The 24,536-nt window shown below is 43.3% G+C and overlaps 1 protein-coding gene across 1 annotated transcript in view; it reads left to right on the top strand.

Moving 5' to 3' along the window:
• Nucleotides 1-4,660: 4,660 nt before the first annotated feature.
• LOC115476686 (uncharacterized PE-PGRS family protein PE_PGRS46-like) overlaps nucleotides 4,661-24,536 on the top strand; it is a 53,755-nt gene continuing 33,879 nt past the window's right edge. The window contains exons 1-3 of the mRNA XM_030213204.1: nucleotides 4,661-4,735; nucleotides 18,148-18,238; nucleotides 20,922-23,439. Of these exons, the coding sequence (XP_030069064.1) occupies nucleotides 18,163-18,238; nucleotides 20,922-23,439 (2,594 nt within the window). The 5' untranslated portion in view covers nucleotides 4,661-4,735; nucleotides 18,148-18,162. The remainder of the gene's footprint in view (nucleotides 4,736-18,147; nucleotides 18,239-20,921; nucleotides 23,440-24,536) is intronic.

Genomic DNA, 24,536 nt, shown 5'->3' with positions numbered 1-24,536 from the left:
CCATGTCCAACCTTGCTCGCACTGCCCATGCCCCCCCCCCCCCCAGAAAAGAACACGTCATAAAACTAATGCATGTATGTTACATTAGCTCAAATTTTATGCTTGTAGGGTGGCAATTATTTATTGTATTTATTTGTTACATTTGTATCCCACATTTTCCCACCTATTTGTAGGTTCAATGTGGCTCACATAGTACCGGAGAGGCGTTTGCAGACTCTGGTGTGAACAAATACACAGTGATGTGGTGGTAAGATAAAGTTCATGTGGCACAGCCACATTAGGGCATCGTATAATGGAAGAGTTGTGTTATTCCGTACTTTAGTTTTGTTGTGTTGCAGAGATCAGGCATTTATGTTGAATCGGTAGGGTGTGCCTTTTTAAACAGGTTAATTTTTAGTGTTTTCCAGAAGTTTAGGTGGTCGTTCGTAGTTTCAAGGCTTTTGGTAATGCGTTCCACAGCTGTGTGCTTACGTAGGAAAAACTGGACACGTAAGTTGATTTGTATTTGAGTCCTTTGCAGCTTGGGTAGTGCAGATTTAGGTACGTCGTGTTGATTCGGATGTATTTCTAGTTGGTAGGTCGATCAAGTCTGTCATGTATCCCGGGGCTTCACCGTAGATAATTTTGTGAACCAGAGTGCAGATTTTGAAAGCAATGCGTTCTTTGATTGGGAGCCAGTGTAGTTTTTCGCGGAGGGGTTTTGCACTTTCAAATCGCGTTTCCCGAAGATAAGCCTAGCTGCCGTGTTTTGAGCGGTCTGAAGTTTCTTTAAGGTTTGTTCTTTACATCCCGCATAAATTCCGTTGCAGTAGTCTACATGGCTTAGTACCATTGATTGTACCGGGTTGCGAAATGTTTCCCTCGGGAAGAATTGCTTCACGTGTTTGCGCTTCCACATTGAGTGGAACATTTTCTTTGCAAGCAAATGACTAAAATACCAACATTTGCATGCATTGTGTTCATGCCTGAATCTAGGCACCACCTTATGGAACTACCCCCTTCACATGCAGAAATAGGTGTTCATCAAATTGCCCGAGATGTAAACATTTATACTAAACCATTTGCATCTAGCATATTTTTATTTTTTTGATACATTTGTACCCTGCGCTTTCCCACTCATGGCAGGCTCAATGCGGCAGGCAATGGAGGGTTAAGTGACTTGCCCAGAGTCACAAGGAGCTGCCTGTGCCAGGAATTGATCTCAGTTCCTCAGGACCAAAGTCCACCACCCTAACCACTAGGCCACTCCTCCACCTCATCTCTGCTTACATTTCTCTCTTGAGAATAGGAGTTTCTAGGGGTGGGATTCCAACAGGCTTTGCAAAAATCCCTTGGATTCTATAAAGGGCATAGATCCCAGATCAGTGCCCAAAATAATTAGTACATGGGTTCCAATGATTTAATTATTGGCGTTAACAAGCGTTTAATTGGCACTAATTGGGTGTTAATTTGGCTGTGCACTATTCTCTAACCATAGGTACCTAAATTAGATTGCACACAACTCCAGAGGAGGCGTGGCCATAGGGGGCATGGGTGGGTCAGGGGTGTATCTCTAAAGATGCATTCAGTGTTACAGAATAGCAGGGATCTGTGCCCGACTTGTACAGTAGGATTTACAGCAGGTTTCAGCTGGCGTAAGACCTCACGCCCAAAGTTGAGTGTGCAGTTCAGCACTCAGTGCTGTTCTATAAAGAGCACTCACCCTGGAGCATCCTTAAATAAGAACATAAGAGTTGCTATACTGGGACAGACCAAAGGTCCATGAAGCCCAGCATCCTATTTCCAACAAGTACCTGGCAAGATCCCAAGACAGCACAATACTTGCTGCTTATTCTAGAAATAAGCAGAGGATTTTCCCCAAGTCCATCTTAATAATGGCTTATGGACTTTTCTTTTAGGAAGTTAGCCAAACCTTTTTTTAAACCCTGCTAAGCTAACTGCTTTTACCACATTATCTGACAATGAATCCCAGAGTCTAACTACATGTTGAGTGGAGAAATATTTACCACTTAGTAGCTTCATTGCATGCTCCCTAGTCCTGGTATTTTTGGAAAGAGTAAAGAAGCGATTCAATTCTCCACGTTCCACTCCACTCATTATTTTATATACCTCTATCATATCTCCCCTTAGCCAGTTCATTTTTTGTAGCAAAAAAGGTGCCGATAATCAAATGCTAGGCCACCCTTCAGGGGTGGGGTGATCACTGAGGGACCCACCCCACAATAGCCAGGCCCCCTGCAATCAGTCAGAATCTATGACAAGGCAGAATTGGTGTGTAGAGCCTGAGCTCTTTCATGAAAACTTGGGGACCATGGGTCAATTTTAGCAGACAATAGAAAAGGTGCCGTTACCCAGTACCCCCAAGTACCCCCTCAAAAAAGCCTTGCCCTTAGCTGTCTTTTCTCCAAGCTGAAGAGCCCTAGCCGCTTTAGCCTTTCCTCATACAGAAGTCGTCCCATCCCCTGTATCATTTTCGTCGCCCTTCTCTGTAGCTTTTCTAATTCCACTATATCTTTTTTGAGATGCGGTGACCAGAATTGCCTTTTTATAGAATAATGTTGAGAACTGATTATTTTGGCACCTAATTTTTGGTGGCATTTATAGAAGTTTTCCCAATATGCCTGGGATTCTATATATGGTACCTTAATTTCGGCACAGAAAGCAAAGCGTATTCTATAACAAGGCACGTAACTTAATTGGTTAACTAGCTAATCATCACTGCTTACTGGATGTTAACAAGCAATTACCAGCAGTAATTGACATTAATTAAGATTTACACGCAAGACTCGCTAAGCATATTCTGAATGTGGTGCACCTAAATTCTAAGTTGCATAGTTGAAAAGGGGGTGTGGCCATGGGCAGGGCATGGGCATTTCTAAAATCTATGCACATTGTTATAGAATACACCCGCTCTGCAACTAATTTAGGTGTTGGGGTTTACGTCAAGTGAAACATGGCATAAGTGGCCGTGACTACACTTAGAGCGGAATCTGTCAACATAGAGTCTTTTATAAAATACATGGTGAAACAGATATTCATGTTCATAAATGTCTCTGTGGCAGTAAGTGAATGACTACATTAATTATTTATTTATAGCATTTATATCCCACAATATTCCCACCCATGGGCAGGCCCAATGTGGCGTACAACAGTCTACGAAAGCATACAACAATTCAACAAACAAACATACCATGTCATAAGAGCGTGAGAGAGAGAGGGTAATAGCTAAGGAGGGGAAAGGGGAAAGAGTAGCGATGAGCAGTATGTCGCTACGACAGTTGTAATTCAGAAGTAAGAGATGCCACCCCATTATGAAATGACAACATAGATGTTAATGTCAGCCATTTTCCATAGGGGCCCATTTTATACCTATGGGGCTCCTTTGCATTCTGCATACACTATGCGTTAGTAACAGGGGCCCCATAGACAGCTATTTCTCCGGAAACTGTCCCAGAATCCAGTTTCGCTTTTGGGGGAGGGGGCATCAACCACTGAGGGATGAAGGAGGTGACTTCCACTGATTTCTATTTCTATTAAATTTCCACTATTCGTGATGTATTGTAAGCCACATTGAGCCTGCAAAGAGGTGGGAAAATGTGGGATACAAATGCAATAAATAAATAAATAAATAATTCCTCCAGTGCAGCGCCGCTCTATAGGAGCACTTTATGAAACCCGGATATCCCGGGTAGCAGGTCTAACGGTCAATGTCCATCTTTTTGGACATAGATGTCCATTTCCCTTCTGAAATGGGGAATAAATGTCTATGTTTTAGGCCCATCCTAGCTCCGCCCCCCAGACTATGCCCCCCCCCCCCAGCCATTTGGACATTCCTCAGTTTTAGACATTCATATCCTGTCTTTGTAAAATTGGAACTTAGATGTCTATTCATGTTAAATTAAGTGTGTCTGTATATGTAACTATCTATCTGAGGGTATGTCCTATCAGTCTGAGAGTGTTTGACAATAATTGATAAATGTATTCTACCTGGTATATTTGTTTTCTTCAGATTGGTTTATAACATTGCTGCTAAATAGCTCGTTATAAGGTATAGTACGGAAGTGGCTTTTTCTAATCTTAGCTGTTTACTTAAGTACTGAATACCAGAACTCTCCGAGGGCTGTTTTCTGCTACAGTTAACGTATTCCGGAAACAGAAACGGACGCTATATCAGATCAGGATACAATAAAGTCTGCTTAATCTGGCTATAAAATCCAGCTGCTCTCTGTCTCGGCCTTCATGTCTTTGCTATTCAAGATCATTGGTGCATATCCCGGCTTTCTGGAATTTTGTTTTAATTTTCACCTCTACTATGTCCTCTGGGCCATGTATCTGCATTACAAAGTGCCTTCACCAGTATCAGATGTCATGCAGGTCTCTCAGAAACGAACATTTGAATGTTTTTGAGCAAAAGCACTTTACGATGTAAAGGTTAAGTATGAATTTTGGCAGAGCATATGCAAGTTTATTTGATACCTGTTGCTCAATATTTAACTAGATTTCAAATTCACCTGTAAGTATTGACATTGGAAAACATCAAAAACCACAAATGAGTTGTTGACGCCCAAACCATTGACCTAGATTTTTCACTCGTTTCATTTTCCTCATTGCCTCTTCCCCAGAAGCTTTTAAGTATAAAAAGGAACATCTAAAGCATATGATTTTCTGAAGCAAATGGGAGAAGACTTATAAGCTACGTCCTCGGAAACAATTCATTTATCAAGAACTAGTCAAGGTAAGAATCTTTGAATGGAGTAAGGTGTATTGCACAAGTTTAATGTTAAATTCCGAAGAGTCAATCGCATGCACATACTCTTTAAGGTACCACATAAAAATTGGGACCTCTTTTATCAGGCTGCGCTAGCGGTTCTCACGCAGCAATGGTGACGAAACCCATTCAAAGAATGGGCTTTGTCGGTATTACCGCACCGGGGACCACTAATGTGGTTGGATAAAAGAGGCCATTAGTACACACAGCGACAATTTAATGCACACTTAACCTTTGAATTAACACGTCTACAATTGATTTTGCATGTATTAAAAATTCTAACGTGTATTACAAGTTTTTATTAAAACAAATGTATGAAACAGACAAATCAAACACCTGACAATATGGGAAAAAAAATTCAAACACAAAAGCAGAATCTTTTGTCTGTGCTTATCCCTATTAAATGCTATAGAGAAAGTGGATTTCAGGTATTTCTTATAGACTTTAAGGTCTCCTAATGATGATCTGCAGATATTCTAAAATGTCTTTCTTATTTGGAGATACAAATGCTACACTAGATCCTTTAGCTTATGTAAGTAGGAAAATAGTGAAACATTTCCCCAAATAACAGATAGATATAAACAAAAAATAAAGAAAAGTTTCAGAAATACACCAATACATTCTCTTCTGAACTCTCATCCCCCGAAATTTTATCACATTACCCTATCAATTTCCCGTTGTCTCTTTCCACTGTTCCATTGTTCTTTTCCTTGTCCTATTCCCTAACGATACTTTGACTTTGTCTTCGCTTAACTTCTCACAATGTTAACCCATAATCGATCTGTTACATATTGTATGTTCATATTCACAATATATATTGCAAGCCACACTGAGCCCGCAAATAGGTGGGAAAATGTGGGATACAAATGCAATAAATAAATAAACAAAGAAATAAAGAAAATGACAGTCAATTAAAAACATACAGCCATCCATACCAATTACTAAACTCGCTAATCCTTCCTCTACCTAGAGATCCTCTGTGCTTGTTCTATGCTTTCTTGAATCCAAATACTGTTGTCTCAATCACCTCTGCTGGGAGGCTGTTCCTTATCATTCTGTAAAGAAATATTTTCTTAGACTGCTCCTGAGTCTGTTCCCATTTGCCTTTTATCCATACATGTCTTTCCGTTGAAATAAGCCCTCCTCCAGTACCTGAACACCTCATAAGAATTCATTTTATTTATTTGATGATTTGATAGACTGCTTTACAAGTCTATATCAAAGTGGTGTACAATACCGGTAGGCAGGAAACAGAGAATAAGCACAACACATTAATGAAAGGAAGGTGGCTGAATAGAACAGTAATAGATACTAGAGGACAATGAACACATAATTGTGGGTAGTAGGCAGTGGTGTGCTGGTAAATGTTTAACAACAGGCTCTCTCCCTGGTCCACCTCTGCGCCCCCCCCTCGTCCACCCCTGCGCCCCCCCCCCCCCCCCCCCCCCCCCGTCCACCTCTGCCTCACCCCGGTCCAAATTGCAGAGCTGGATATAGCCGGGGAGTGAGCCTGGGGGGGAGGGGCAATGCATTACTCCAGGAAAAAAAAATTAAATGATCCCAGGTTCCAATCTAATTCATGTTTAAAGTGGAATAAAATGCCATAAATAAGTAAATAAATATAAACTTTTAATGCTGAGCACCTGATTCTCAAAGTGGACATATTCCAAACACTATAATGAAAATAAAATGATTTTTTTTCTACCTTTGTTGTCTGGTGACTTTGTTTTTCTGATCATGTTGGCCCAGTATCCGATTCTGCTGCTATCTGTCCTCTTAACTCCGTTTCCAGGGCTTCCCTTCCATTTATTTCTTTACTTTCAGCCTTTCTTCATTTCTTGCCCTACATCCGTAAGTAAAAGCTGGGTCCTCCGCAGACTTGACTGTCCAGTGGATCCAGCTGCTGCCTATTTTCTTCATCCATGTGCAGTTTTTCTCCTCTCTTCCTTTTCCCTCTCATCTCATCTCCTTCCTCTCTCTTCCCTCCCCTCCATCCACCCATGTCCAGCAACCCTCTTCTCCCCCTGCCTTCCCCTCCATCCACCCATACCCAGCGATTCTCTTCTCTCCCGTGCCCCCCCTACAGCCACCCATACCCAGCGATTCTCTTCTCTCCCCTGCCCTCCCTTCCATCCACCCATGTCCAGCAACCCTCCTCTCCCCATGCCCTCCCCTCCAGCCACCCAGGTTGTCCAGTGGATGCTTCGGGGCAGGCAGGAAAGATCCCTAGTCTTTCCTGGCCGCTGCAGGCACTGACTCTCCCGCAGCGCTGCCGGATCGCTCTTCAAAATGGCCACCAAGACTTACAAGGGTGGCCTCCAAGAGTTCAGCAGACGTCCTGCGAGGCCGCCGCTGGAAGTCTCGGCGGCCATTTTTAAAGAGCGATCTGGCAGCGGGGGAGGGTCAGCGCCGGCAGCGGGCAGGCAAGACTGGGGATTTTTCCTGCCTGCCCCGAAGCATCCACTGGAAAACCAGTTGCTTTCTTCAGGTATGGTACCCTGTAGCGGGCGGGAGGGGAAAAAATTTTCCTGGAGAGCCAGAAATGGCATGTGCTCCAGCTGGAATTACCACCAGCAGCCACGTTGGACTGGCAGTAGTTTCGTTTTAGCGTGTGGTAAGTTTGCGGTGGGCTTACCACCAGTGGCGTAGCCACAGGTGGGCCTAGGTGGGCCAGGGCCCACCTACTTAGGGCTCAGGCCCACCCAACAGTAGCACACATTTACTGGTAGCTGCTGGGGATCTCAAACTCTGCCACCTGAAGACTTCCCCTCTGATGGTAACAAAAACGTTACTGTCCATGATACCGGCACCTGCACATACTCAGTTTTCAGCGAATGCCTGCTGCAATCTGCCAAGGTGGAAAAAAGTGTTTTCCCACCAGCTGAGATATTTTCTTGGTGTGGGGGGGGGGGGGGGGGGGGGAGGAGAACACTTGATGCTTACCCACTTCTTGCCTAGGCCCACCCAAAATCTGGCTACGCCCCTGCTTACCACCGCTTTGTAGAAGAGCCCCCAAATGAGGTCTCAGTAGAGACTTATCAGAGGCACTGTCACTCTTCTTTTTTTGTGTGGCTATTTCTCTCCCTAGGTACCCAAGCATCCTTCTGACTTTTGACATTGCCTTTGCCCAGGTCTTTGGCTAACTTAAGATGATGAGATACGGTTACCCTCAGATCCTGCTCCTTTTTTTCACGTAGAAGAGAATTTCATTTACTACTATTATTATTATTTGTAGCATTTGTAGCCCACATTTTCCCACCAATTTGCAGGCTCAATGTGGCTTACATTTGCCGTAAAGGCGGATGCCATTTCGGGTAGAAGAATAGTAAAGGTTATTGCGTATGGTGCATACATACATGAAAACATACATGGAACATAACATATATGGAATATATATATATATATATATATATATACCATGTGCGTATATACATGGTAGAGAAGAATAATTATGGTATTGCCTGGAGGTTTCAGAGTGATAAATTGCATTATAATCTACATTAGGTCATCGACTGTAGAGAGATCTTGTTTTACATAGGGTTCAGCACGCTGCAGCACGTCTTTTATTCCGCCAAAACCGATATACTCATATCACCCCTCTCCTCAAATCACTTCATTGGCTTCCGATCAGATATCGTATACAATTCAAGCTCCTCCTCCTTACCTACAACTGCACTCAGTCTGCGGCTCCTCACTACCTCTCCACCCTCATCTCCCCCTATGTTCCCGCCCGTAACCTCCGCTCACAGGACAAAGCCCTTCTCTCAGTACCCTTCTCCACCACTGCCAACTCCAGGCTCCGCTCATTCTGCCTTGCCTCACCCTATGCCTGGAACAATCTTCCTTTACCCATACGCCATGCCCCCTCCCTACCCATCTTCAAATCTCTGCTTAAAACTCACCTCTTCAATGCTGCCTTCGGCGCCTAACCGCTCGAGATAGATAGAATGCCCCAATCTATCCACCCTATCAGATTAACTGTTCACTCGTCCTCTAGATTGTTCACTTGTCTTTAGATTGTTCTCTTGTCTTTAGATTGTAAGCTCTTTGAGCAGGGACCGTCCTTCTATGTTTAAATTGTACAGCGCTGCGTAACCCTAGTAGCGCTTTAGAAATGCTAGTTAGTAGTAGTAGTAGTTTAGGGTGGTGGTGTCTGTCATGTGATAAGAGTTCGGTTTTGTATAGCTCGTGTGTAGTGTTATTAATTAGTATTTAAGATGGATGTTTATGGTATGCCTTCTTGAAGAGATCTGTTTTCATTAGCCTTCGGAAGATGGTTAGATCTTGCATACTTGCAAACCCGTATTATGCATACTAGGGGAATGCAGACAGAAAATGTTCCTTTTTGTGTCATTTTCTATATCATAATTTCAGGAACGTTCATTTTGTTTGGCTCTCTTTTCCGTGTGTTGCAATGGGAGCAAGGTTGTTAAGAACTTGCTCTCTTCTGTTGCAGATTTTAATATCATCGATAAAGAAGCAAATTTTTCTCAGTAGCCCTTCTGCAATATCACCACAAACATATTAAAAAGAGCCAGACCGCGGACCAAATCCCTGTGGTCCATCACTGCTAACACCTCTATCATCAGAGTGAGCTCCATGTACCTCCACTCAAACAATTTCTAACCGAGTCAATCACTTTGGCCCTTATTCTATACATGTTATACTCTTAAATGTATGCTCTTAAATTACGAGCATAATCTATTTTGGAGCATAAATTTAGGAGCATAACCTTTATAGAATAAGACCCTTTAGGGCCCATTCCAAGGGTGCTCAGTTTATTTATCTCTGTGTAGAACCACGTCAAAGGTTTCACTGAAATCAAAGCGTACCACATCTAGCTCTTTCTCCAGTCCAGCTCCTTGTTCCATCATCCAAAGAAATTGATTAGATTCATCTGACAAGACCTACCAATAAAACCATGTTGCTTTTTTTTTTTTTTTAATATAGAAAAGCTTTATTATTTTAGTAGATGATAGTAGAGAGGTGTGGTAGCCATGTTAGTCCACTCTTAAAGGTTATCAATAGAAATCAAACAAAAGAAAACATGGAAAAGAAAATAAGATGATACCTTTTTTATTGGACATAACGTAATACATTTCTTGATTAGCTTTCGAAGGTTGCCCTTCTTCCTCAGATCGGAAATAAGCAAATGTGCTAGCTGACAGTGTACAGTATATAAGTGAAAACATTCAAGCATTACTATGACAGTAAAATAGATACCATTGGACATTCTACATGGAATGTTGCTACTATTGGAGATTCTACATGGAATAAGGTATCTTTCAAAGATATCACCATAACAGGGAAGATAGAGTATCCTGATAGTGAGGTTGCAAAAGAGATTGTAGTAGATCGGGTATCTTTAAATAACAATAAAAATCAGACAAAAGATTGCCAATTAATACTGTCAAGTACTAAGCATGATGTACTTAGGAACAACAAACATAGTTTGAAATGTCTATATGCGAATGCCAGGAGCCTAAGAAATAAGATGGGGGAGTTAGAATATATTGCACTAAATGAAAAATTAGATATAATAGGCATCTCTGAGACCTGGTGGAAGGAGGATAACCAGTGGGACACTGTCATACCGGGGTACAAATTATATCGTAGTGATAGGGTGAATCGGATTGGTGGAGGGGTAGCATTGTATATTAACGAGAGCCTTGAATCAAATAGATTGAAAATTCTGCAGGAAACAAAACACTCCTTGGAATCACTGTGGATTGAAATTCCATGTGCAAAGGGGAAAAGGATAGTGATAGGAGTGTACTACCGTCCGCCTGGCCAGGACGAACAGACGGATGCGGAAATGTTAAAGGAAATCAGGGACGCAAACAAACTGGGCAACACAATAATAATGGGGGATTTCAATTACCCGCATATAGACTGGGTTAATGTAACATCTGTACACGCAAGGGACATAAGATTTCTTGATGAAATCAAGGACAGCTTCGTGGAACAGCTAGTTCAGGAGCCGACAAGAGAAGGAAAAATACTAGACTTAGTCCTTAGTGGTGCTCATGATCTAGTGCAGGGGGTAACGATACGAGGGCCGCTTGATAACAGTGATCATAATATGATCGGTTTTGATATTGGCATTGAAGGAAGTGAAACTAGGAAATCAAGTACGCTAGCGTTTAACTATAGAAAAGGTGATTACGACAAAATGAGAAAAATGGTGAAAAAAGACTGAAAGGAGCAGCTCGCAGAGTAAAAACTTGCATCAGGCGTGGATGCTGTTTAAAACACCATCCTGGAGGTTCAGGACAATATATTCCACGTATTAGAAAAAAGGGAAAAAGACTAAACGTCAGCCGGCGTGGCTAAACGTAAGATAAAGGAAATCATTAGAGCCAAAAAACAATCCTTCAGAAAGTGGAGAAGAGAACCAACTGAACAGTAACAGGATAGATCATAAGGAATGCCAAGCCAAATGCAAAGCGGGAGATAAGGAGGGCAAAAAAGGACTTTGAGAAGAAATTAGCGTTGGAAGCAAAAATACATAGTAAAATTTTTTTAGATAACCTTAAAAAGCAGGAAACCGGCCAAAGATTCGGTTGGGCCGCTGGACGAAAATGGTGTTAAAGGGCGATCAAGGAGGACAAAGTCAGTACGGAGAAATTAAAATGAATTCTTTGCTTCGGTCTTCACCGAGGAGATTTGGGGGGGACACCGGTGCCGGAAAGAATATTTGAAGCGGGGGAGTCGGAGAGAACTAAACAAATTCTCTGTAACCTTGGAAGATGTAATGGGGTCAGTTCAGCAAGCTGAAGAGTAGTAAATCACCGGGACCTGATGGTATTCATCCCAGAGTATAATAGAACTAAAAAATGAACTTGCGGAGCTACTGTTAGAAATATGCAATCTGTCCCTAAAATCGAGTGTAATACCGGGGAAGACTGGAGGGTAGCCAATGTTACTCCGATTTTTAAGAAGGGTTCCAGAGGAGATCCGGGAAATTATAGACCGGTGAGGTCTGACGTCGGTGCCGGGCAAGATGGTGGAGGCTATTATTAAGAATAAAATTGCAGAGCATATACAAAAACATGGACTGATGAGACAAAGTCAGCACGGATTTAGTGAAGGAAGTCTTGCCTCACCAATCTAATGCATTTTTTTGAGGGGGTAAGCAAACATGTGGACAATGGGGAGCCGGGTTGATATTGTATATCTGGATTTTCAGAAGGCGTTTGACAAAGTGCCGCACGAAAGACTCCTGAAGAAATTGCAGTCATGGAATCGGAGGTAGGGTACTATTATGGATTAAGAACTGGTTGAAAGATAGGAAGCAGAGAGTAGGATTGCGTGGCCAGTATTCTCAGTGGAGGAGGGTAGTTAGTGGGGTCCCGCAGGGGTCTGTGCTGGGTCCGTTGCTTTTTAATGTATTTATAAATGACCTAGAGATGGGAATCACTAGTGAGGTAATTAAATTCGCCGATGACACAAAATTATTCAGGGTCGTCAAGTCACAGGAGGAATGTGAACGATTACAGGAGGACCTTGCGAGACTGGGAGAATGGGCGTGCAAGTGGCAGATGAAGTTCAATGTTGACAAGTGCAAAGTGATGCATGTGGGTAAGAGGAACCCGAATTATAGCTACGTCTTGCAAGGTTCCACGTTAGGAGTTACGGATCAAGAAAGGGATCTGGGTGTCGTCGTCGATGATACGCTGAAACCTTCTGCTCAGTGTGCTGCTGCGGCTAGGAAAGCGAATAGAATGTTGGGTGTTATTAGGAAGGGTATGGAGTCCAGGTGTGCGGATGTTATAATGCCGTTGTATCGCTCCATGGTGCGACCGCACCTGGAGTATTGTGTTCAGTACTGGTCTCCGTATCTCAAAAAAGATATAGTAGAATTGGAAAAGGTACAGCGAAGGGCGACGAAAATGATAGTGGGGATGGGACGACTTTCCTATGAAGAGAGGCTGAGAAGGCTAGGGCTTTTCAGCTTGGAGAAGAGACGGCTGAGGGGAGATATGATAGAAGTGTATAAATAATGAGTGGAATGGATCGGGTGGATGTGAAGCGACTGTTCACGCTATCCAAAAATACTAGGACTAGAGGGGCATGAGTTGAAGCTACAGTGTGGTAAATTTAAAACGAATCGGAGAAAATTTTTCTTCACCCAACGTGTAATTAGACTCTGGAATTTGTTGCCGGAGAACGTGGTACGGGCGGTTAGCTTGACGGAGTTTAAAAAGGGGTTAGATAGATTCCTAAAGGACAAGTCCATAGACCGCTATTAAATGGACTTGGAAAAATTCCGCATTTTTAGGTATAACTTGTCTGGAATGTTTTTACGTTTAGGGAGCGTGCCAGGTGCCCTTGACCTGGATTGGCCACTGTCGGTGACAGGATGCTGGGCTAGATGGACCTTTGGTCTTTCCCAGTATGGCACTACTTATGTACTTATGTACTTATGAATGTTGCTATTCCACTAGCAACATTCCATGTAGAAGGCTGCGCAGGCTTCTGTTTCTGTGAGTCTGACGTCCTGCACGTACGTGCAGGACGTCAGACTCACAGAAGCAGAAGCCTGCGCGGCCACATTGGTGATCTGCAAGGGCCGACTTCTACATGGAATGTTGCTAGTGGAATAGCAACATTCCATGTAGAATCTATAGAAATCAAACAAAATAAAACATGGAAAAGAAAATAAGATGATACCTTTTTTATTGGACATAACGTAATACATTTCTTGATTAGCTTTCGAAGGTTGCCCTTCTTCCTCAGATCGGAAATAAGCAAATGCGCTAGCTGACAGTGTATATAAGTGAAAACATTCAAGCATTACTATGACAGTAAAATAGATACCATTAGACATTCTACATGGAATGTTGCTACTATTGGAGATTCTACATGGAATGTTGCTATTCCACTAGCAACATTCCATGTAGAAGGCTGCGCAGGCTTCTGTTTCTGTGAGTCTGACGTCCTGCACGTACGTGCAGGACGTCAGACTCACAGAAGCAGAAGCCTGCGCGGCCACATTGGTGATCCGCAAGGCCGACTTCTACATGGAATGTTGCTAGTGGAATTGAAACATTCCATGTAGAATCTATTGAAATCAAACAAAAGAAAACATGGAAAAGAAAATAAGATGATACCTTTTTTATTGGACATAACGTAATACATTTCTTGATTAGCTTTCGAAGGTTGCCCTTCTTCCTAACTCATTATAAAACATAAAGCTGTATTTCTCTGTTTATTTCTCTGTTTATTACCCTCCTCTCACCTACCAACACCCATTCTGTTAGAATATCAATGAAATGCTTTGATGTCCCCATGCATACCCCCACCCTCCCACTCTGTCAGACAGTCAAAGTAATGCTTTGATGTTTCTCTCATATATACTATCTGCTACCACATTTGCTTATTTCCGATCTGAGGAAGAAGGGCAACCTTCGAAAGCTAAAGTAGATGATAGTTAAGTAGTCACACTATTAAATTATTACAAATTTAACAGCAGACTTCACAGAATATTACAAAATATGCTCATTAAGTATAAAACCTTTTGACTAGAGTAAACAGGTCTCTAGAACATACCAAACCAGCCCTATTTTGTTACAGGCAAACCCTTAAAAACATTATCCTAATGGCTATACTTCTTTAAGGTTGTGTAGGTAAAAACTGGAAATTAGTCAGGTCTTATCCTTTTCTTCACCTCAGCACAAACCTTACAAAATATTCAGTTTGGCAGCCACGGAATACAAGTAAAGAAAATAATAGAAGGGAAATTAGGTTGTTTCCTTCTTCTGACTGGCGAGTCGTGAATTTGGAAGATAATGGAGCTGAACTGGTAGTTCTGAAAGCAAAGAATTCTACCCTTACCAAAAGAAAGGAACCCTATTAGAGGGACAGCATTTAGTTGTCGTTTGTGGAGCTTAACATCTATAATCATCTCGCACATTCCTTAATCTCCATTTCCCCAACTGTAAAGGCAGGGCCGCCGAGAGACTGGGCTGGGCCCGGGACAAGGCCACCCCCGGCCCCCCAAGTTGTCATCGCCGCCCCCCTGAGGGGGGCCCGGCGCCACAGTCCCACCCGCCTCCGCCACCGGGCCGGGCCCCTTCCACCCGAACTCCCACCAGCAGAAGTGCTGTCTTCTGACTCCAGCGTGCGCAGCCCACACAGACGCACTTTCTCTCTGCAGGGCGTCTGTGCATCTGACGTGCAGGACGTCAGACGCACAGAAGCCCTGCACAGTACAGCGAAGATCAGCTGAGAGGAGCGCGTCTGTGTGGGCCATGCACGCCAGAGTCAGAAGACAGCACTTCTGCTGGCGGGGGTTCGGGTGGAAGGGGCCCGGCCCGGTGGCGGAGGCGGGTGGGACTGTGGCGCCGGGCCCCCCTTGGAGGCCCAGGTCCTGGGAATTTTGTCCCCCCTGTCCCCCCCTCTCGGCGGCCCTGTGTAAAGGTCTAAAATACAAATTAATGCACGCATCAACCTTTTCCTATATGAGCACGCAATTCTGGAACGCGTTGCCACCATAGGCGTAGTTTGACTGTTTCATTTGGGGGGGCAAAGAATGGGCGGAGCATATTAGCATATCATTTGCATATATACATATGCAAATGAATATGCTAATATGGAGGAAGGAATTGAAATTTACAGGCAAAATATCACAGATGCACATTTCAAAAGCTGACACATTTCAATTAATAAATTATGAATAAAATACTTTTATCTACCTTTGTTGTCTGATCATTTAGTTTTTCTATTCGCTTTGGTCCCAGTGTCTTCTGTTTTATGCAGTGTCTTCTTTCCAGTAGGCTTCCCTCTGCTCCCCACCCTCCCAGTCCCATCCATCTCTTGCTCCTTCCCTCTGCTCCCCACCCCTCCCAGTCCCATCCATCTCTTGCTCCTTCCCTCTGCTCCCCACCCCTCCCAGTACCATCCATCTTCCCTCTGCTCCCCACCCCTCCCAGTTCCATCCATCTTCCTTCTACTGCCCTCCCCCCCCCCCCGCGAGGTCCAAGATCGTGACTCCGTTTACCCCCTCTCTTCCTCCCTCCCTCCGGCGCAGGCAACAGTCTTCAGCTTTTTCAGTGTTCCTGGCAGCGGTAGCGATGTACACGCTGCCTTCGGTCTGCCCCGGAAGCCTTCTCTTCAAGTTCCTGTTCCCACCTATGCGGGAACAGGAACTTGAAGAGAAGGCTTTGGGGCAGAGCCGAAGGCAGCGTGTACATCGCTACCGCTGCTAGGAACGCTGAAAAAGACTGCTGCCTGCGCCAGAGGGAGGGAGGAAGAGAGAGGGGTAGACGGACACGCTCCTCTCCATCCGCTTGGCTTCCCTGCCCTTTATGTCTGCGTCCCGCCTTCCTCCGACATCAGAGGAAGGCGGGACGCAGACAGAGAGGGCAGGGAAGCCAAGCGGATGGAGAGGAGTGCGTGCCTGCATGTGTTTTTTGTTTTTTTAAACTAATGGCGCGGCGGCGCCTCGTCGTCGTTTGGGGGGGCATTGCCCCCCCTCGCCCCCCCAGTCTATGCCTATTGTTGCCACGCAACCTAAAAGCGATCTATGAACTGACCAACTTCTGCAAACAACTGAAGACCCATCTCTTTGACAAGATATACCACAGAGATCAACACTTGTGAAACTCCCCACATATATCCAGAAATGTTTAATAATGCCTTCTGTTATATTACTATCATGTAACCCAAAATCCATCTGTAATACCAAATATCTATTCTCTTCATATTTCCACTATCCATGATGTATTGTAAGCCACATTGAGCCTGCAAAGAGGTGGGAAAATGTGGGATACAAATGCAATAAATAAATAAATAAAAATAAATAAATAAAAAAACTGTGTTCAAATAAATCAACACATTTGTCAAGGATTCTGAGTACATAACACTGCCCTTAGCTTTAGGCAGAAACAAAATGTTCTATGAAGTGTGAAATATTTCTATTCAGGTTCCTGATTTTCAACATACAGGAACAATTTCTCAGCTACTTATATTAAGACAACTGAGCCACTGGTATTTGTCACTTAAAAACATGGAGTCTTCAACAAACTTCTTTCCACAAGGATGATGTTTACTGACCCTGCCTTTGTTTGGACAGAAACTAATTTATTGATTAAATAAAAAGTTTATGGAACTTAAAAAAAAAAACCATGTTGCTTTGGATCTTGTAATCACTCAGATTTTTTTTTTTAATTTTATTATAAAAAAGAAAATATTTACACAACAAAATTTTGATACACAAGTTCACTAACATTAGAAAGAAGAAAATAAAATTGGAATATAACTTTATGGGGTCCTTTTACTAAGGCATGCTACAAAGTGGCTGATGCTGTCATTAGTACATGAGTTTGCCGTGTGCTCTAGTCACTTCCTAGCATGGCTTTTTTTTTTAATGGCCACATGCTAATTTCCTCATTAGCGCATGGCCATTACCGCTGGGAGCCCTTACCTAGTTAGGTGGCGGTTAGGGCTCCCACGCTACTCCTGGATACCCCTCCCCACAAGCACTTAAACCTGGACCCCCTTCTCGATCAATCACTTACTCTCGACCCCCCTCCCTGAGCAAGTGCTCTCTCCTGGCCACCATTCATCAATCAAGCATTTACGTCTGGACCCCCTCTTCAATCAAGTGCTCCCTCCTAAAGCTGCCCACTCACCTGAAGCTCCATCCACGTGGACCTATCTTACGTGCCCAGCAGGGTAATATGGGCAAAAGTGATCCTTACTCGCTCCTGCCCATAGTGGCTGCAGGGGGGGGGGGTCCATAAGTGGACGTGGCAAGAGGAAGTGCTTGATCGGGAAGGGGGCTGAGGTCTGGTATTGAGCACTTGATCGAGTAGGGGGTCTGAAAGTGAGTGCTTGATCGGAGAGGGGATCCAAGAGGGGGTGGCTCATGTTCAGGAGGGTAGGGAGGGAGGGCACAGTACCTATCAGGTCACTAACCTGGAAGTTATGCGGGTGTTGGCTGATGGTCAGTAGCGGCACCTACATAGTTAACTGACCAAAGATAGAACAGCCGTTTGTGCATTCCTATGGTAGTCTGGCGCCAGGCACCGGCACTGGGTACCTCCACTACCTGTATAGCTCCCAGCTCCTCCCTGACTCAGTCCCCACTACCCAACCTTATCTTACACTTTTGGAGCTGATATTCAGCAGCAGTGACCGTTTAAGGGCCACTGAATATTGGTGACCAGTCCACTGAGTGCAATTTAAGCAGACAGTATCCAATTCTGCCTGCTTAAATCACTCTGAATATTGATGCCTTAATTGCTATTTCTGTAATGACGTATCTTTTTTATTCTAATTTCTTTGCTCCTTTCTTTTTCCAATTTCCTCTTGTTGGCAATGCTTGGACTTCTCTCATTTTGATATACGGCGCTAACGGGCAATATCCCCAACAGGTGTCTGATACAAAGATGTACCGACTATGGACTATGGTCCTCTTCTATGGTCTTCTGATCCCAGCCCAGAGTGTTACACTTCTAGACTCAGGTATGGCTGTTAACCAGTTACTCAAGGGTTGACTGGCTTAGAGTTCATCCTTTTTTGATCCAGTTTGAACAGAACAGTTTTGAGCTGATATTTAAAACAAATTAACCACGTAGGAGAGGCTTCTGGCCCATTAACTCATGCTGACTGGTTGATTCCCGGATTTTCAGTGGCACACAATGGGGAAGCGCAGCTGAAAATCTGGGGAAACTGCTTAGTGCAGGGGTGGTCCAGGGATGGACTCTGGGAGAAGCAGAGATGTACCTGATCAACAATGTCCTAACTTTATCTGGCAAGTTATCCCAGCCCCCAGATAATTTCTGTTGGCTGGCTCAGACTTGGATATTCACTATCAGTGTCTGAATTAGACTCTACAGGTAAGTCCAGCTTTAATTATTGCTTTGGCAATTTTTGAAAAGTGAGAGTTGGTTATAAGTTTGGTGAAGGTTTTTTGATTTTTTGATTGTTTGCATCAACACTTGAGATACAAATAGCATGTTATACGTTGGTATTATGAAGAGTAACCCAATGAATGCAGTGCTATTCCACTTGGCATACGTTATTATTAACTACTAAAGCAGTGGATATCTCTGAGGGTACTCTTCCTAAAACACCTTTAAAAATCTCAAAAAAAAAGTATTAAAAATAATATGAAGAATTAGTAGCATTTGTCCTGGTTTTTGTTAGCAGTATCTGTATGATTACCAGTGACTTTGGGATTTTTTTGTTTTCGTTATCCCGGGTGAATTAGATCCAGCATTTAATATCCAAGTCATATTTTTCCCATGGCGGTCAGCCCACAGGATGAATATTGACCCATAGATGGCCACTCATAAAGGGAACATAATCTCTTCAGTAAACCTCTTGTAGAGCTTTATGGATGACTTGCAAGAGGCATATTTTCAAAGCACTTTGGGAGGCTAAGTTCCATAGGTTTCTATGGAACTTTGGGAGGCTAAGTGCTTTGAAAATATGCCTCTTGGTATTCCAAATTCATTGCAAACAGATTTGATTTATTTGCACTTCACCAGACGAGCTTCACACAAGCAAAAAAGATCAATCGTCTTCAACTTCTCAGAAAGATTTTTGTACCTTAATTTCAATTGTGAAAAAAAAATCTATTCCTGGAGTTAGTTCAGCTTTCGTACAGTTATTGTGATTAGAACAGGGGTGTCAAACTCATTCCAGTGGTCTCAGTCACAAAGCGTATGGGGACAGACTTAAGGATCTCAATATGCAGTGTGTTTTTTTCTAGCAAAAAAGTTGCCAGTACTCAAATGCTAGGTCACCCTTCAGGGGTGGAGTGATCACTATGGGACCCACCCCACAATAGCCAGGTCCCATGAAACCAGTCACAGTATCTATGACAAGGCAGAATTGGTGTGTAGAGCCTGAGCTCTTTCATTCAAATTTGGGGTCCCTGGGTCAATTTTAGCAGACAATGGAAAAGGTGCCGGTACTCAGTACCCCCAAGTACCCCCTCAAAAGAAGCCCTGTCAATATGTATACATTAGAAGAAAGGCAGGAGAGAGGGGATATGATATAGACATTTAAACACCTCTATGGCATCAATGTACAGGAGGTGAGCCTCTTTCAAATGAAGGAAAACTCAGGAATGAGGAGGCATAGGATGAAGTTACGAGGTTATAGGCTCAGGAGTAATCTAAGGAAGTACTTTTTCAAGGAAAGGGTGGTGGTATGCGTGGAATCGCCTCCCAGTAGAAGTGGTGGAGTCGAGGACTGTGTCTGAATTTAAGAAAACATGGGACAGGCATGTGGGATCTTTTAGGGAGAGGAGGAGAAAGTGGTTGCCCTGGATGGGAAAACTGGATGGGCCATTTGGCTCTTTTCTGCTATCAAGTTTCTATGTTTCAATGTCAAGCCACACTGGGAAAAAATTGTACATGTGGAGGGTATTCTCTAATTGGTTGCCTAGGTGGAATAAGTTGGTACATGTTTTGGGGCTTGTGTGTCTTTATAAAATACTAGAGGCCAGTAGCATAGCCAGGAACGTTTTACAGGGGGTGCATCTTCCCCCCCCCCCCCTGTGCTGTCCCTTGTGCCACCACCGTACCCCCTCTACAATAAAATCCTCCTGACTTTAGTCTTCATTTGGGAAGTGGCAGCGGCACTCATAGGCTGCCTGCGGTCTGCTCCAGGACTTCTTCCCTGAACTGTCTTGGCTGTTCTGATGCAACTTCCTGTTTTGTGAAGGAGTGGGCCTTTTTTTGACCTTTAGAGGGTAGATCTCTTTGATGCAATGTATGCGCAGAGACACCCATTAGTCTTACATCTACAATATACTCTGGCATGGGAGTGATGTTCATTTTCTTCACAGTACGTGTAGAACAAACCCATTTGAAGACTTTACACCTATTGTTTATGCTAATGTTCAATAAACAAGAACATAAGATAAGCCATGTTGAGTCAGGCCAAGGTCATCAAACCCAACAACCTGTCCAGTCAAGGTCACTAGTACCCAACAAATCACTAAAAATAGATCTGATTTCTCATAGCTCATTTCAAAAGATAAGTGTTACATTATATTACTCAGTGCGTAATGAAATTATAGGCTCCTTGGGATCCATGTATTTCTAGAAATGCTAGAAATTTCAGTATGATCTAGTGCCTGGTGCTAATATTCTTTAGTGAGCGTATTAAACGTGTCTCTATTTTTTTTTTTCAGCTACTGCAAGACCACAGGTTCAAAATCTTGGAAATGGACATCTTACTAGTGAAAAATCATATGGTGCTGTTGGAGATCAATTCAATGTTCCTGGAAGTCAACAATACAATGCTGATAGAAATCAAGATGGTGGTAAAGATCAACCTAGTGCTGTTGGTGCTGTAAATGTTGCAAAACATGCTGGAGATGGGACTAGAAGCTTAACTTCTCTATTACTGAATAGTCATCGTGCTAGAAGGATAGCTCGTGGGTTACTTGGAGGTGTTAATACACTTGGTGCTACTGGAGCTGATTCTGGCACTTTACTTACTGGATATAATAAAGATGTGCTTAGTAGTGTAGGCAGTGGCAGTGTCAGAAACACGCTAGATGATGTTACTGTGAGTGCTGCTAGTGCTCCTAAAACAGCTGCTTTACTTGGTAACCTACTTGGTGGTAATGGAGGCTTACTTGGTGGTTTGACTGGTAGTGCAGTTGGAGCTGATTCTGGAAGTTTGTTGGGTGGTGTTACTAATGCTGCAACTGGTGGAATTGCTAAAGGTGTACTAAGTGGTGTTACCAATGGTGTAGTTGATGGAGTGACAGGAGGAGCTGTAAGTGGGCTAACTAATGGTGCACTTAATGGTGGTTCAGGAGGTTTGTTAGGTGCTGTTACTAATGCTGTAGTTGGTGGTATTGCTGAAGGTGTGGTGGATGGTATTACTAAAAGTTTAGTTGATGGAGTGGCTGGAGGAGCAGTAAGCGGACTAGCTAATAGTGTAGTTGGTGGTAGTTCTGGAGGTTTGCTAGATAGTGTTACTAATGGTGTTGTTGGTAGTATTGCTGAAGGTGTGGTGGATGGTATTACTAAAAGTTTAGTTGATGGAGTGACTGGAGGAGCAGTAAGTGGGCTAACTAATAGTATAGTTGGTGGTAGTTCTGGAGGTTTGCTAGATAGTGTTACTAATGGTGTAGTTGGTGGTATTGCTGAAGGTGTGGTGAATGGTATTACTAAAAGTTTAGTTGATGGAGTGGCTGGAGGAGCAGTAAGTGGGCTAACTAATGGCATAGTTGGTGGTAGTTCTGGAGGTTTGCTAGATAGTGTTACTAATGGTGTGGTTGGTGGTATTGCTGAAGGTGTGGTGGATGGTATTGCTAAAAGTTTAGTTGATGGAGTGGCTGGAGGAGCAGTGAGCGGGCTAACTAATGGTGTAGTTGGTGGTAGTTCTGGAGGTTTGCTAGGTAGTGTTACTAATGGTGTAGTTGGTAATATTGCTGGAGCTGCACTCAATGGTGTTACTGGAGGAGCAGGTAATGGGCTAACTAATGGTATACTTGGTGGTGGTTCTGGTGGATTACTGGGCAGTGCTACTAATGGTGTACTTGGTGGCCTTACTGGAGGAGCTCTGGGTGGATTAACTAATAATTTAGTAGGTGGTAGTTCTGGAGGTTTGCTAGATAGTGTTACTAATGGTGTAGTTGGTAATATTGCTGGAGCTGCACTCAATGGTGTTACTGGAGGACCAGGTAATGGGCTAACTAATGGTATACTTGGTGGTGGTTCCAGTGGATTACTGGGCAGTGCTACTAATGGTGTACTTGGTGGCCTTACTGGAGGAGCTCTGGGTGGATTAACTAATAATTTAATAGGTGGTGCTACTGGAGGCATTCTTGATGGTGTAGTAGGCTCAAATGGTCTTGTTGGAAATATTCTTGGTGGCAAAGATAGCCTTCTTAGCAATGTAGTTGGGCCTGGTGGAGCTCTTGGTGGTATTCTTGGTGGGAATGGTGGCCTCATTGGAAATGTCCTTGGTGGAAAAGGTGGCCTTCTTAATGGTGTAGTAGGTTCTAATAGTCTTATTGGAAATATTCTTGGTGGCAAAGATGGCCTTCTTGGTAAAATTCTTGATGGTGATGGTGGCCTGCTTGGAGGACTACTAGGTTCAGATGGCATTCTTCCAAAGGTTCTTGGTGGTCTAGTTGGGTCAGATGGGCTTCTTGTAGGACTTCTTGAGGCTATACGTAGCCCAAAAGGTCTTCTTGGAGGCAATCTTTGTGGTGAGGGTTTACTTGGTAGCATTCTTGGACCAAAAAGCCTTCTTGGAAGTGTTCTTGGTGGTAAGAGGTGTCTTCTTGATGGTGTACTTGGTCCAAAAGGCCTTGTTGGGGGTGTTCTTGGCAGTGAGAATGGCCTTGTTGATGGCCTGCTTGGCCAAAAAAGCCTTCTTGGAGGTGTTCTTGGCAGTGAGGGTGGCCTTCTTGATGGCCTACTTGGCCCTAAAGGCCTTCTTGGTGGTGTTGTTGGTGGTAATGATGGGCTCCTTGGAGCTATACTTGGAAAGGATGGGCTTGTAGGACAATTGCTTGGCAACAATGGTCTTATTGGGCAACTTTTTAGCAATGATGGCATTCTAGGACAGTTACTTGGTAAAGATGGACTTCTAGGACACCTACTTGGATTTAGTACCAAACTGCTTCTTTCTGAACGTGGCTTACTTGGCAAAGGAGGTGAACTTGGCCCACTTGAAGACATCCCAAGGTGAGTGAAGTACTACAGTACAAAAATAACGTTGCTAAAAACCATTTTGTCACACAAAAATAAGTGACATTGATTTCATACTTAGAACAAAGATTATGTGTCTTTTCCTGTTCACATACATCTTTACTACCCATACAATTAGACAAAATGTTGCCAACAGAAGACAGCCTGAACAGGGTGACAACATTCTTTTATTGTAGCTATTGTTTTGTGAAAACAGGCTTTTTTTTTTTTTTGCATGCCCATTTTTCATTATGTTCAAAATTCTTGCCTAATTTTGCATTACAACAGTTCATTGATTTTGAATTTTAAAAATGTACATGTGGTGAACTATTATGAATGTTAATAGGGCAAAACTTGATTTAAGGAGCTTTTCATAGGAAAATAAGTACATAAGTACATAAGTAGTGCCATACTGGGAAAGACCAAAGGTCCATCTAGCCCAGCATCCTGTCACCGACAGTGGCCAATCCAGGTCAAGGGCACCTGGCACGCTCCCTAAACGTAAAAACATTCCAGATAAGTTATACCTAAAAATGCGGAATTTTTCCAAGTCCATTTAATAGCGGTCTATGGACTTGTCCTTTAGGAATCTATCTAACCCCTTTTTAAACTCCGTCAAGCTAACCGCCCGTACCACGTTCTCCGGCAACGAATTCCAGAGTCTAATTACACGTTGGGTGAAGAAAAATTTTCTCCGATTCGTTTTAAATTTACCACACTGTAGCTTCAACTCATGCCCTCTAGTCCTAGTATTTTTGGATAGCGTGAACAGTCGCTTCACATCCACCCGATCCATTCCACTCATTATTTTATACACTTCTATCATATCTCCCCTCAGCCGTCTCTTCTCCAAGCTGAAAAGCCCTAGCCTTCTCAGCCTCTCTTCATAGTGTTGTGCTGCATTTCATATCAGTTTGCTCACTTGTGTGTGTGTGTGTGTGAGAGAGAGAGACAGTCCTATCTGCAAAATAAGTTTGCAAAGTAAAGGCCAATTCTATAACTGTGCACCCAAAATTATATGCAGCTTGTGCACTTAAGTGTGCAGAATACAATCACTTTCAGGGCTAAGTTTAAGCTTACACATGCACACGGTA

Source organism: Microcaecilia unicolor, chromosome 8 (genome assembly GCF_901765095.1).
Source record: "Microcaecilia unicolor chromosome 8, aMicUni1.1, whole genome shotgun sequence".
Lineage (NCBI taxonomy): Eukaryota > Metazoa > Chordata > Amphibia > Gymnophiona > Siphonopidae > Microcaecilia > Microcaecilia unicolor.
Note: the sequence above shows the minus strand (reverse complement) of the source record. Positions and strands in the feature narration are given on the sequence as shown.